This window comes from Stomoxys calcitrans, chromosome 2 (genome assembly GCF_963082655.1).
Source record: "Stomoxys calcitrans chromosome 2, idStoCalc2.1, whole genome shotgun sequence".
Taxonomy (NCBI): domain Eukaryota; kingdom Metazoa; phylum Arthropoda; class Insecta; order Diptera; family Muscidae; genus Stomoxys; species Stomoxys calcitrans.
In genome coordinates this window covers 28,029,336-28,044,859 of record NC_081553.1, presented here as the reverse complement: position 1 = coordinate 28,044,859, position 15,524 = coordinate 28,029,336, and the positions used below count along the sequence as shown (strand labels likewise).

The 15,524-nt window shown below is 39.3% G+C and overlaps 1 protein-coding gene across 1 annotated transcript; it reads left to right on the top strand.

The window, feature by feature from the left end:
- Positions 1 to 5,487: 5,487 nt before the first annotated feature.
- LOC131994903 (uncharacterized) lies at positions 5,488 to 13,974 on the top strand. Its single transcript, XM_059362035.1, has 2 exons — positions 5,488 to 5,580; positions 13,024 to 13,974. Exon 2 carries the CDS (start codon positions 13,030 to 13,032, stop codon positions 13,900 to 13,902), a length of 873 nt encoding a protein of 290 aa, XP_059218018.1. The 5' UTR covers positions 5,488 to 5,580; positions 13,024 to 13,029; the 3' UTR covers positions 13,903 to 13,974.
- Positions 13,975 to 15,524: the final 1,550 nt, after the last annotated feature.

Sequence of the window (15,524 nt, the reverse complement as noted above, 5' to 3'; positions counted from 1 at the left end):
ATGAAATGAAATGAAATGAAATGAAATGAAATGAAATGAAATGAAATGAAATGAAATGAAATGAAATGAAATGAAATGAAATGAAATGAAATGAAATGAAATGAAATGAAATGAAATGAAATGAAATAAAATGAAATGAAATGAAATGAAATGAAATGAAATGAAATGAAATGAAATGAAATGAAATGAAATGAAATGAAATAAAATAAAATAAAATAAAATAAATGCGAAATGAAATGAAATAAAATAAAATAAATGCAAAGTGAAATGAAATAAAAAAAAATAAAATAAAATAAATGCGAAATGAGATGAAATAAAATAAAATAAAACAACATTAAATGAAATAAAAAATTGACAAAGTAGAGAAACTGGCAGAAGAGAGTAACTACTACCGACGCTTAACATTTGAAATGCTCCATGTTATAGACGTCCCTGCACAGAGAAGACTTAATTATATAACAAAAAAATGGTCTCATAGGCATAGACACACAATTACCAAACACGGGCGAAAAAAGCACTAGTAGACAGAAAACCTTCAGAAGAGAATGTCGACTAATTTCCACAAGTTCAACAGTTTTAATGCAATTTTAAACTTGCGAATGTTCACATCCGCTAAATCAGACAGTTTCTCAAAGAAATGAGAACCTAAAGTGGAACTCCTTCTGACTTTTAGTGCGGGACACATACACAGAACGTGTTCTATTATCTCTTCTTCTTCGGAGGCCTTATGCAAAAGTCGTTGCAGGCAACCTTCAGTCTGTCAGCATGTTTTCCGACCTGTCATGACGGACCCAATAACTGAGACGTCTGTTCTAGCCAGCGACAGCTGGCTAGAACAGCTGGATAGACGTCGTCAATCATCTTCTGGAGATCTGTTTACCTTAATAATAATTATTAAAAATTAACACAAACCGCATACGTTTTTAAATTATTTTATAATTACATTAAAATTGTTGAACTTGTGGAAAATAGTCGATTTTCTCTTTTGAAGGTTTTCTGTTTACTAGTGTTTTTGTTTCATGCGTGATCGTTTATTGTGTGTCTGTACCTCAGAGAGCATTTGTTTGTCCTATAATTAAGTCTTCTCTTTGCAGGGTCATCTATAATATGCAACAGTTCCAATGTGAAGCGTCAATAGTATTGTTATTTATTTTATTTTATTTCATTTTATTTTATTAAATTAATTATTCAATTTATTTTTTGTTATTATATTATTTTTTTTTTTTTATTTTATTGTAATGTTTTGTGATTTTCTTTTTGTTCTTGCCTACCAAAAAATCTCTGCAGCCATGCGGCCAGCGACTCTTCATGCTCATCCCATCAAATACAATTAATGGGCAACTCCGAAATTGGCCACACTTTGTATACTCATTTGGCCATGTGATGTGAAAACATAATCTTTACTACAAAACTTACTCACTGGTAGCGTGCACATACTCACACATAAACACCCATCTTCTCATACCCAGAAATTCAAAAAACCCGAAGAGATAAAGCTTTCAATAAAAAAATACAGGGTACCTCTCTTCCCTGATTTGGGCTGAAGTTAAAAAGAGAGAAAGAGATTTTTACTGAGAGCAGTATTTAAAGCGCATGTTATTTCTCAAACAAACAACCAATACCAAGGAAAGAAATATTGAGATCTCCATGTATAACGGTAAGGTTTTATATAAACATTTAATGTATGTTATATGTATATACATGGTTTCATGAACATGTGTGTTTGTGTATGTGTACAAGAATACAAGAACCCTGACAGCAAAAGGGGGCGGACATTACAACTCCATTGGCATAGTCTGTAGAGCATCGAACCTTGTTTTGTAGATTTATTCGTTGACTGACCATGGCAGGAATAGAACATGCAGTGAGAAAACCAAAAATCAATTTCACATTACGAAAGAAAGGATTAATAACAATTGAAAAGGAGCAACTACAATCAGAAACGTTTAGTTAAAGTAAATTAAACAAGTGATGAAATGGACAATAATATTAAAGCAAAAAACTTTAATAGAATATGTGTCTCTAAATTGAGAGCGAATAAACAAATTTTTTTACTTTTTTAAATTTGTATTTTGTTGATATATATGAAAAACAGTGTTGGAAAGTCTAGCAAAATATTGCAAAAGTGCACGAACACAATTTTCTTTGAAGAACATAATAATTAAACTGATCAACAAAATTTTGCCTGATTTCTATCATTTTTTTACCCACCACCATAGGAAGGGGGTATACTAATCTAGTCATTCCGATAGCAGTCGAACGCGTAAAGCTAACCGCTTGAAATTTTGCACAGTTACTTCTTATCGATGTAGGTCGTTGGGGATTGCAAATGGGCCTTATCGGTTCAGATTGGGATATAGCCCCCATATAAACCGATCCCCTGGTTTGAATTCTTGAGACCCTAGAGACCTAAATTTGCATCCGATTGGGCAGAAATTTGGAACTAGGACTCGGGTTTTGACTTACACTTTCAGTGCCGAGCATAATCTGAATCGGTCTTCAAACTGATGTAGGCCACATACAAACCGATTCCCGGATTTGACTTCTTGAGCAGATTCGATTTTTCTAAAATGTACAACTAGGATTTCGTTTTGACTTCCAACGTCAGCGCCGAGTATGAACTGAATCAGTCTATAAACTGATATAGCGCCATACAAACCGTTTCCAGGATTTGACTTCTTGACCCCCTAAAAGCCCCAGATTTGATCCGATTTGGATAAAACTTGGCACAAGGTCTTCTGGTTTGACTTTCAACATCTATGCCCTTTATAATCCTAATCGGTGTATAAACTGATATTAACCCTTTATAAACCGATACCCGGATTTAACGTTTGAACCTCTAGAATCCTCAGTTTTCATCTTATTTGGCTGAAACTTGGCCTTCTGCTAGCTAAACTTCTGCTAGGACTTTCAACATCAATGCCAAGTACGATTCGAATCGGTGTATATACTGATATTGACCCTTTATAAATCGATCCCAGGATTTAACTTCTAGACCCTCTAGAAGCCTCAGTTTTCATCGTTAGACCGGTATACATGGGAGCAATATCAGATTATAGACTGATTTGGGCCGTATTTGGCACAGTTATTGGAAGTCGTAACAGAACACCGCAAGCAATATTTCAGCCTAATCGGACAAAAATTTCGGCTTGCAACGACTCAAGAAGTCAAAACGTGAGATCGGTTTATATGAGAGCTATATCAGGTTATAGAAAGATTTAACCGTACTTGGCACAGTTATTGGAATTTATAACAGAACACTTCATGCAAAATTGCAGCCAAATTGGACAAAAATTGCGGCTTCCTGGGGCTCAAGAAGCCAAGTTAGGAGATTGGTTTATAAGGGAGCTATATCAGGTTATAGACCGATTTGGACTGTACTTGGCACGGTTGTTGAAAGTCAAAACTGAACACTACATGCCAAATTGGACAAAAATTGCGACTTCCAGGGTTTTAAAATTTTAAGCGGTTAGCTTTATGCGTTCCACCGCTATCGTGATTTCGATAGACGGACGGACATGGCTAGATCGACTCAGAACGTCGAGACGATCTAGAATATATATACTTTATGAGGTCTTAGACTAATATTTCGAGGTGTTAAAAGCGGAATGACTAAATTAGTATACCCCCATCCTATGGAGGTGGGTATGAAAATCAATTTGTGTTCGTTTGTCGGTTTGTTTGTGCGTTCCTTATAGACTCAAAAACAGCTGAAAAGATTCTCTTGAAATGCTCACAGATAGTGCATTATGATCCCGTGGTGAAAATGGGGTACTACATGTTTTTTTTTAATATCTGAAGGGGGGCGGACCCTCCCCCTTAGCCGAATTTTCAGAAACGCCAGACCTCGAAGATGGGTGGTGCGATTTAAACGAAATGTGCTCACTCATAGTTATCCAAAAACAAAAATTTGGTATCGAAATTTCGGATGAGATACCTAGGTGGGGCTGCCCTACCCCCAAAACCTACCAAATACATATATAGACCAATCACTCCTAAATCGGACATATTTGCCGACCATGATAATATGGGATTCAAACGAAAGGTATTTGAGAGTAGAATACGAATCTTATATCCAAATATGGAACCAAGTTTCTGGGGGTCCACCCCTTACCTAAAACACCTCCAAAACATGACTTATTTACTGACCATGGCAATATGGGGCTTAAATAAAAGGTATTTTTGTATAGAAAACGAATCTGATATCCAAACCCTCCAGACGTTGGGGGGGGGGTCGCCCCTCCGCAAAAACATCCCCCAATGAGGTCAAATTTACGACCATAGCAATATGGGGCTCCAATGAAAGCTCTTTGGGAGTAAAGCACAAATCTGATATCAATATTCGGGAAAAAGTGTCTATGGGGCTACCCCAACTCCATAACACCACCCAAAAAGGAAGTGTTTGCTGACAATTGCAACATGAGGCTCAAGTAAGCAGTATTTTAGAGTAGAACACGAATCTGATATTTATTTCCAAGGCCAAGTCACTGAGTGGCCGCCCCAACCCCCAAAACACTCCCCAAACAAGTCATGTTTGCTGACTATGGATTTGTGGGGTTCAAATTAAAGGTATTTGGGAGTCTAAGGCTTTTGGGAGTCTGACATCAGCATTCGGGACCAACTGTCTAGGTCCCGATCTGTATCTATTACAAATAGAAAAACAAAACCCCTATTTGTTGAGAGTTAAGTAGAAAATGAGTTTTTGCTTTGTAATAGCATTTGACTGGCTCCCTAAATCGTGATTTCGTTTGGTACCACCCAAGCTCATCAAAAAACAAATAAGCAACGACGACATTGAAAAAAAAAAACAAGTAAAAAGGCATTAAGTTCGACCGGGCCGAACTTTGAATATCCACCACCTCGGGTATATATGAAAACCCCCTTTCGTCACAATCCGGTGAAAATTGGATAACTTATGCACCCATGTTCGGCACGGACATTAAGTGAAATATACGTCACTGTTGAATTTTGTATTTCAAATTTCCACAGAATCGGATAATAAATAAAGCTTTTATGAGCTTCAGACCCTTAATCGGCATATCGGTCTATGTTTATGCCAAAATACCATAAACAAATCCTCATACCTAAATCCCTAAAACTTCGTTCAAAAAAAATCCCCAAATACAATTAATATATCTAAGACGTTGCCACAAGTTTATGCTACAACGGCTGTAGCAACAACTTAACGAATAATTTTGACAATCGTACTAAGACGACTTCCGATAGAATTTCGTTAGCATACCTTCTTGTTCACTTGCAACCGTTGTACTGGTAAGACTACGAAAATAAATCCCCTTAAATCAATCCAATCCTAATTCGTTTCAATTTTCCTATTTCTTGTCTTCCATATTGCACTGGAGCAACCAAGTCTCATCTACTCTAACCATTTGAGATTTTGAATTGTTTTCGGCTCATGTGATGTCTCATTTCTCCTCCAAGTAGACTTCAGCTGTTCCATCTCAACAGTTGGTCCTTTCGAACCGGATAGCTACGTATATTTGGAGACATTTGCTCTTGGGAGACACTCACTGGGATTTCCTACTCCAATCCAAATCTCTACACTACTCATCATCTCAACAGGTTAGTTTACATTTCTTATTGTACTCCCATTCAGTTGCGAATATAGTGCGAAAGTGATCTTTAACAAGTGTTTTTACGGCAAAATTATTTTGCGTTAATTTGGTGAAAAAGCGCGCCAAAAATACTACAAGTTCCAATAAATCGAATACCAGCCAAAACACATATATGCCTGTCCATATATGATGATCCAACGACAGTTCCGTTTGGTCCAGCTATAACTATAAGCTCGAGTGGAAATAACCAAGGAAATATAAATTAATTTGCTGCCCAACGCATAATTAAACTCCAACATTAAAGAGGGAATACCCATTAAAAGGCATATAGAAACAAGTGGATAGTGGTGTCCAAGATCTACAGTGAGTTTTTTCATATTTTTTTTTTGGTTAATATAATTCCCTTTGAAAAAAACCACGTGTGATACAACAGTCAAAGAGTTCCCTTCAAATTCGCCATAAGGGGATAGTATTAGCACCGTCCGTCCGTCCATTAAATGCGGTTTCTTTTGTTTCTTTACTATACATGTGTTATCCACCAAGAGTGCGGGGATCGATGTTAAAACATCCCAGCACAATAGATTGCTGTTGTAATGCTTCCCACTCGTATATTATTATGCTATGAGAATCGACCTTCTCTTTGAGTGTAATCGAAGGTACATATCTTCTACCTTTTACTTACATGTTCTCTTGAGTGATCATAGCAGTGGGAGTGTTGGAACAGGTTCCTAGTTACAAGTGTGTAAGCGGCTCTTTTATGTCTCCCCATTTTTTGTCGACATAACCTCGCCCCCCACTCACTTCGGTTGCTCTACTGATTTTTTGTATGCGGTATTCTGATAGAGTTGCCGAAATATCTTATTGACACCTATTAATTTATTATCCTGAGGAACGTTGGAAGATATTTTTTATGCGAGGCTGTGAGATCTTCTTTGGGTTCATTGTAAAAAAAAAAAAAAAAACTCCGTGACATGCACTTGCGTTGGTCTTAGAGGATTTTTATTAGATTGACATCAAAACTGTTCTTTACTGGGGAAATGCCCTGAGACACAGATTGAATGGTTAGAGACCCCGTAGTACAATTTGCTATTTTCGTTCTAGTATATAAACTCGAAGTTGTCCATTTCCCATCGAATTTGCACAATCCGTGAACGATTTAAGAAGAAAAGTTATTTGGCATCCCTGCCTTCTTTTGCATGCGGGTGGTCTCACTCAATTTATCTCGTCTCATTTAATTTGTTGACGCCCCCACCTTATGGAGCTAACTCTCTGTTTGCCGCAGCCGTGTACCTTGCCGAGAGAGAGAAAGAGTTTGGTGTTCTATTTAGTCCCATTTTGTTTCCCTGGTTCTCTGAATAGGGAAGAAAAGAAAAGATAGGTCAACGACCTCGTCAGCTGTTTGCTTGCTTTCACCTCAATTGGAATTTTATGAATTTAGCACGTAATCCCAGCGAACCCTGTGAAAGTATAGAGACGGAATATACGATTTCAGCGCTATATACCTGAAAGTTTTCGATAGCTGAATCCTTTGAGTTATTTTTTAAATATAATATCATATATTTCTTTAAATTTTATTTATTTTTTATATTTTTTGTTTTTTTATCTACATTTTTTATTGATTGCTATTGCTAAAAGTGAGTTCGTTCCGAAGCATTTTATTATGTCATATATTTTATTAAAATTCGATACATTTCAAGAGACTGAAATTTCTAAAATATTTTTCCATTTGTATTTGTTGTTTAAATAACTATTTTTCTTCACTCGGTTGAAATTATTTTCTCAGTTTTTCAATATATTCTGAATTGAATCTTCTCAGCTTTCTAACTTTTTAACTTAAATTTTTCGTGCTATAAACCCAAATTTCCATTAAATATTTATCTAGTTTAAAATCGAATATTTATTTTTGCTGTATGCTTCTTTTATCGTTAAATTATCTAATCTTTTGAGTATATAGTGTGTCCAGTGTTGCTAATATTGGCAGGACAGCAGCTTCTAGAAGTACTTTGAGGAATTTGCTAAATTTATTGCCTTGTGCCAGTATTCGCTAAAGATTTAAATTTCCATAATTGATTCTGTCCGATAATTACACTTTCCAAATTTGCATACGCAGTTCGGGTTCAATATGTCATTGGACAAATTTATCCGGTTGGCTGATAACCTTGTCGTCTTCGAGGCGAGCTTGAATGACAAGGACTTCCCTATGACATCTGTTCATTCGCTAGAGGTTCACAAGGAAGAGTTGACCTCAATTTGGGAGAGGCTCAGGTATTCATATGAGCAATGTCTGTCTGATATGGCTAGTGAGGAACAGGAAGACGATGAGGGTAAGACGGATGATTTGGAATTGGGTACCGTGCGACACAAATATACCAGTGCCTATGTCACTTACTGTCGTTGTAATACACGACTCCGTGAGCTTATCGAAGAGCTCTCTGCCCCAATTCAGGCTCCTAGATCGGAGACGACGTCAGGTTTTGGTTTCAAGCTGCCGCCATGTGAAATTCCCATTTTCGATGGTAATTACTCATCGTGGCCCACTTTCCGGGATATATTCGAGGCAGTTTGTATTAGAAATCCAAGGTTGAGTTCAGTGGAGAGACTTTTTCACTTGAGCCAGAAGACGAGGGGTGAAGCGAACGACATTGTGGGTAAAGTGCCTCTGACGAATGAGAATTTCAAGGTGGCATGGGCAAACCTCTGTTCGCGATACGAGAACAGGAGGGTCCTAATAAATATTCAATTGAAGAGACTTTTCGGACTTACTGTCATTACGGATGAAACGGCAGTGGCACTCATGGCTTTGCAGAGGGATATTAATTCTTGCATCGAATTGTTGAGACTCTACGAGGTAGAGGTGGAGGAGTGGGATGCAATATTCATTTTCATATGTTCCAATTGCTTACCTAACTCGACACTTACATTGTGGGAGCAGACCTTATGTGATAAGACCATAATTCCGAAGTGGTCAAAATTGGATAAGTTTCTGACGGACCGACATAGGACACTTGAATCCGTGTCTGAGATAAGGCGACAATCTGATTCGGTTGCTTCTACTTCTAGGCAGAATCAGAGAGGGCCTTCAAGGCCCACTGGGGTGCGAAATGGTGGTAATGTCTGTGCATTTCAAACTAAGGTCGGTACTGGCAAATGTCATCTTTGCCCCAAAGAGTCCCACGTCATTCGCAAATGTCCGAAGTTCTTGCAGATGTCTCAGAGTCAGAGATACGATGCGATAAAGAAAAATAATTTATGCATAAATTGTTTTTCGAAGGTCCATACCCTTAGAAATTGCACTAGCAAATTCTCCTGCTACAAGTGCAATAAGAAGCACAACACACTCCTCCATAAGGAGGGTTTGCCTTCGAATTCATCCACACATAGTTCAACCCCACCTCCAAGTCCTAGTAACTCATCCCAGCCAGGCACTTCGAATTCAATACAGTCCACTGAATCTTCTTCAGGTAATATCATCCAGTCATGTTTTTCATCGAATTCTAGGGGTGTTTTATTGGGCACGGCCCTGGTTACTGTATGCCATGGGGGTCTGGAGTTCGCCGCGAGGGCTTTGGTCGATTCGGGTTCTGAGGGCACTCTCATATCCGAGAGACTTTTTAATGTTATGGGACTTCCGTTCAGGCGCACAAGTGCCCAGATTTCTGGCTTGAATAACTCCATTTCAGCGTCTGTGCGAAAAGAATGTACGTTTACTCTACGTTCTACTTTAAACGGTGAGTTCGAGCTATCGGCGTCGGCTTTGGTAGTGCCCCACCTAGCGGGTGGTCTACCATCAAGGACTTTGGATCCGGGACTACTTTCTTCCCTTCCTGATATTCCTCTTGCAGACCCATATTTCTTCCGGAGTTCTAAGGTGGACTTGTTATTGGGTGGAGATCTGCTTCCTTCGATAATGCTATCAGGAATTCGGAGTCCGGTTTGTGGCTCCTTGATGGCACAGGAGACAGTGTTTGGCTGGATTCTCACAGGTCCGGTACCTGTCCAGTCAACGGGCTCCTTTTCCACTATTGTTTCGTATTTCTGTGAAATCTCTTTAGATAAAGAGATTTCACGTTTTTGGGAGGTGGAGGAACTTCCCCGGAGGAGATTCTTGTCTCCCTCGGATCAATTTTGTGAGGATCTATTCCTTCGTACCACCACACGTTCTGACGATGGTCGATACGTGGTTTCTCTTCCCTTTAAGGAGGAATTTCCGAGTAAGGTCCACATTGGGGAATCCAGAAATGGTTCCATGGCACAATTTTATAAGAATGAAGCCCGGCTTCTTCGAACTCCCGAGTTCAAGGCGGAATATGACGATGTCCTTGAAGAATATGTTCGCCTTGATCATATGAGGATGGTTCCCCCTCCCTGTTCTAGGGATTCCACAAGGTTTTATTATCTTCCCCACCATGCGGTTATAAAACCAGAAAGTACGACTACGAAGGTGAGAGTCGTATTTAATGCTTCATCCTCCACTTCCAATGGGACGAGTCTTAATGACGTTCTATATCCGGGGCCGGTTCTACAGAAGGATCTTACTATCCTGATTTTGAAATGGAGATTTTTTCAATTTGTATTCAATGGCGACATCTCGAAGATGTATCGCCAGATTCTTGTGAATCCATCGCACGCTTCATTTCAACGTATTCTTTTCCGGAGAAGTCCAGATCTACCTATCCAGGATTATGAGCTTAGGACAGTTACATTCGGTGTTAACTGTGCCCCTTATTTGGCAATCCGAACGCTTCTGCAATTAGCAGAAGACGTTCAATCCATTTATCCTCTCGCAAGCGATATACTTCGCAATTCAATGTACGTGGATGATGCTTTGGTAGGAGCACATTCGGTTTCAGATGCTATTGGCGCACGGCTTCAGCTTGTTCAGGCTTTGAAATCAGCAGGTTTTCAGATGCGAAAGTGGACCTCGAATTCCAGAGACATTTTATCCGACATTCCTTCCGAGGATCTACTACGCGATGATTTCCTTCAGTTTGATGATCGGAGCACCGCCAAGACGTTGGGCATTCGCTGGAATGCGATGTCTGACTGTTTTTACTTTTCCATACAGCCATTTCCGGCTACAAATGCCTTTTCTAAACGCGAGGTTCTATCCCAAATCTCCAAACTTTTCGACCCAGCAGGATGGCTTTCGCCATGCATTATTATTGCAAAAATAATTATGCAACAAATCTGGATGGAAAAGACTGACTGGGACGAAATTATTTCTCCATCGACTCTGTCCCAATGGAGGTTGTTTCAGGACAATTATCTGTTAATCAACCAGATAAGAGTTCCTCGGTGGTTCCAATATATTCCGAATTCTAAGATCCAATTCCATGGGTTCTGCGATGCCTCTGAAAAGGCATATGCAGCTGTTCTTTACGTTCGTATTGAGGTGAACGATTCCATTGCCACCAATCTGGTGTTATCCAAGACCAGAGTTGCGCCAATCAAAACCCTTTCTATCCCACGCTTAGAATTGTGTGGTGCAGCATTACTCGCCGATATGATTGACGGCATTATACCCCAGTTGAATGTCGATTCGTATTCTATATACTGTTGGACGGACTCCACAATCGTGCTTTCGTGGCTGTCCAAACCTCCATGCTATTGGGCGACGTTTGTGGCCAATCGGGTATCCAAAATCGTCGAGGTTATTAGTCCTTCCAATTGGAGTCATGTGACCTCCGAATGTAACCCAGCCGATTTGGCAAGCAGGGGTGTATATCCTAGGGATCTGCTTGAAAGCCGATTATGGTGGAAGGGGCCGCAGTGGCTGATGGAATCATGCGATTCATGGCCCGTGACGGGCCATGTGCCCTCAGAGATTATTGAGATCGAGAGGAAATCTCTGAAGGTTAATTTTACCTATTTTAACCACTTTGAGGATATTCTAGACAGATTTTCTTCTTTCTCTAGAGCCTTACGAGTCGTGTCATACATATACCGTTTTTATTTTAGGACACACTCGAAGTACCGCTCAGATTTTCGTGCTGATTCCAGAGTTTTATCAAATTCCGAGGTAACAATGACTCGGGACCGATTGATTGCCATGAGTCAGAAGGCATTCTATCCAAGGGAATACTTGTCCTTGTCATTAAAAAATCCCATTTTGAAATCAAGTTCGCTTTTGAATTTAAATCCATTTTGCGATTCTGAAGGTGTTTTACGGATTTGTGGTCGGCTTACTTCTTCTCCATTCTTAACGTATAATGAAAGACATCCGGTTATACTGCCATATAATTGTCAATTCTCCCGTCTATTGGTTCGTTTTGTCCACGAAATTTCCCTCCATGGCGGCAATCAACTGGTTCTAAGGTTGATCCGTATGCAGTATTGGATTCCAAAAGTTAAGAACTTGATAAAGACGGTTATAAACAAATGTAAGCCTTGTATCCTCTATAGGCGTAGATGTCAGACCCAACTCATGTCAGCTCTCCCTCCAGAGAGAGCTGAAATTTCACGTCCATTTGTTCACACAGGCCTGGACTTTGCCGGACCATTCGACATTAAATATTATGGAGGAAGAGGTTGCCGCATGACCAAGGGTTATGTATGTGTGTTTGTCTGCTTTTCCACCAAGGCAATACACCTTGAAGCCACTTCAGACCTCTCCACATCTGCCTTTCTAGCTGCCTTCAGTCGTTTCATTGCTCGTAGGGGATGTCCCTTACACATTCATTCTGATAACGGCACAACGTTTGTTGGCGCCTCGAGATCCTTGGCTAAGGAATTTATCCGATCTTCCCAAGAAGCAATCCTATCGGGCTATGCCCACCAGAATATATCCTGGCATTTTATTCCACCTGGGGCCCCCCATATGGGAGGCCTTTGGGAAGCTGGAGTAAAAAGTTTTAAACTTCACTTCCGGAAAGTTGCTGGAAACGTAAAATACACTTTCGAGGAATTCCAAACGCTTTTGTCCAAAATAGAATCTTGCCTCAATTCTCGTCCACTGTCGCCTATGTCCCAAAGTCCATCCGACTTTGACGCTCTTACGCCAGGACACTTTCTTATAGGTTCGCCCATTTTGGCACCTATAGATCCGAATGTTCGTGAAGCTCCTATGTCTTTGCTAAATCGTTGGCAGAGACTCCAATCAATTCATCAGCACTTTTGTGCCCGATGGAAAGATGAGTATTTAAAAGAGCTTCATAAACGCCACAAGTGGCAACGGCCGACAGAGAATTTAGAAGAAAACATGTTGGTAGTCGTAAGAGACGAAAACACACCGCCAAACACTTGGCGTCTAGGCAGGATTTCGAAGATATATTTTGGTAGCGATCGTAGAGTCCGCGTTGCCGATGTAGTCACTGAAAAGGGCGTTATTACAAGACCGATTACAAAATTGGTTATCCTTCCATCGGAAAGCACTTAAGATCACTTTACGCTCTTCCTACTCCGATTTCAAGGATTCAACTTACCAGAAATTATATCTACACATACCTTATAGTTCATTATGCGCAATAACGGAAAGAAAAATAAACAAGATAAGTTCAAAGGAAATCGACAGTTTATGTGCAGAATCTGCCGCCATCCACATGCTCTAAGAAAATGCCGACGTTTCCTTGGCCTTAATATAACGCAAAGAAGAGACATCGTGAAGAAATATGGTTATTGTGAAAATTGTTTGGCTCACAGCCACTCAGATGGGGCCTGCTTCACGAAGACCGGTTGCAGGATTTGCCATAAAAACCACCACACTCTTCTTCATGCTCATCCTAGAATTCAGGCCAGAAAACCTTTGCCAGATACGCCTACTACAAAGCCGTCCACATCTAAGATGGCTTGCGACACGCAGGCAAAAGGCACCTCGCAATCCTCCACATCTACCAATGAGACATCTTTGACAACCATACTCAAACAAGATGCTATTACGCTGCTACCAACCATCATTGCCAAGGTCGATACGAAAAACGGAAGAAGCATTGTGAGATGTTTATTGGATTCTGGTGCAAGAACAAGCTGTATCTCTTCAAAAACTGTAGATAAGCTTAATTTGATGACACTAGCACTAGATGAAGAAACCATTTGTCCAATAACGTTGTTATCCATTCACGACGAAAATGTGAGCATCAAAACAGTCCTCAAAATGACCAATAGAGTGACCATATCCACCCCAAGTAACTCCATATCCAAATCCATAAGACAGAAATTCCATAACTTCATATTGGCTGATGTTGAATTCTTCAAACCAGCTCCAATAGACATCATATTCGGTGTCGACATATACGCCAAAATATTAAGCGAAGGAATTCTTTGTCGGTCGGGACTCCCAACGGCACAGAATACCATCTTTGGGTGGTCTATCTATGGTCTTTGCTCCAAATAATTTCCTATGAATTTCTATCCGATACGCCAATTTATCCAAATATTACACATTTTTCGCACTATCATTGGAAGTACAAATAAGAACATGTAAACTACCAACTGAAAATTTATCTATATATACATATATATATATATATATATATATATATATATATTCATATTTATATTACCTAGTCTCATAAGCACTTTAATGAAATATCCTTGAATTGAATATGAATTTTTGAATTTAAAGCATAACTGAATTTTTTTACAAATAGAAAATTATAATATGATAGGAAGCATCTGAAGTACGATTGTAGCCTCATTTTTTATTGCAGCCGTACTGCAAGGCGGGCGGCATGTTTATGCCAAAATACCATAAACAAATCCTCATACCTAAATCCCTAAAACTTCGTTCAAAAAAAATCCCCAAATACAATTAATATATCTAAGACGTTGCCACAAGTTTATGCTACAACGGCTGTAGCAACAACTTAACGAATAATTTTGACAATCGTACTAAGACGACTTCCGATAGAATTTCGTTAGCATACCTTCTTGTTCACTTGCAACCGTTGTACTGGTAAGACTACGAAAATAAATCCCCTTAAATCAATCCAATCCTAATTCGTTTCAATTTTCCTATTTCTTGTCTTCCATATTGCACTGGAGCAACCAAGTCTCATCTACTCTAACCATTTGAGATTTTGAATTGTTTTCGGCTCATGTGATGTCTCATTTCTCCTCCAAGTAGACTTCAGCTGTTCCATCTCAACAGTCTATATGACAGCTATATCTAAATACAGTCAGATTTTTACCATATTTGGTCAAATGGCTGGTGGCCTAAAACTATTTACTGTTTCAAATTTCAGCGAAATCGGATAAAACTAAAGCTTTTATGGGCTTCAGACCCTTAATCGGGAGATTGGTCTCTGTGGCAGCTATACCTAAATATAGTCCGATCCGAACCATACTTGGGACGGATGTCCCACTGTTTCAAATTTCAGCGAAGTTGGTTAAAAAATAAAGCTTTTATTGACTTCAGACCCTTTATCGGCAGATCGGTCTTTATGGCAGCTATATCTAAATATAATCCGGTCTGAGTCATATTTAGATCCTATGTTGGAAGGCCTAAAACTAGTCACTGTTTCAAATTTCAGCGAAATTGGTTAAAAAAATTATGCTATTATGGGCTTCAGACCCTTAATTTGGAGATCGGTCTATATGGCAGCTATATCTAAACATATTCCGATATTAAGGTCAGATATCGGGATGTTTAAAATAACCCACTGTTTAAAATTTCAGCGAAATCGGGTAGTAAATAAAGCTTTTATGGGCTTCAGACCCTTTATTGGAAGATCGGTCTATATGACGGCTATATCTAAATATAGTACGATCCGTACCGATATTTGAGTCCTATATTGGAAAGCCTAAAACTACTCACAGTTTGAATTTTCAGCGAAATCGGGTAGTAAATAAGGCTTTTATGGGCTTCGGACCCTTTATCGGGATGTTGGGGTCTGTGGCAGCTATATCTAAATATAGTCCGATCTGAGCCATGTTTAGGTGAGATTCAAGTTTCAGCGAAATCGGGTAATAAATAAAGCTTTTATGGGCTTCAGATCCTTAATCGAGAGATCGGTC

What these genes read in the sequence shown, in the direction of transcription:
- LOC131994903 (XM_059362035.1), top strand. Translation starts at nt 13,030, where the DNA reads ATGCGCAATAACGGAAAGAAAAATAAACAAGATAAGTTCAAAGGAAAT.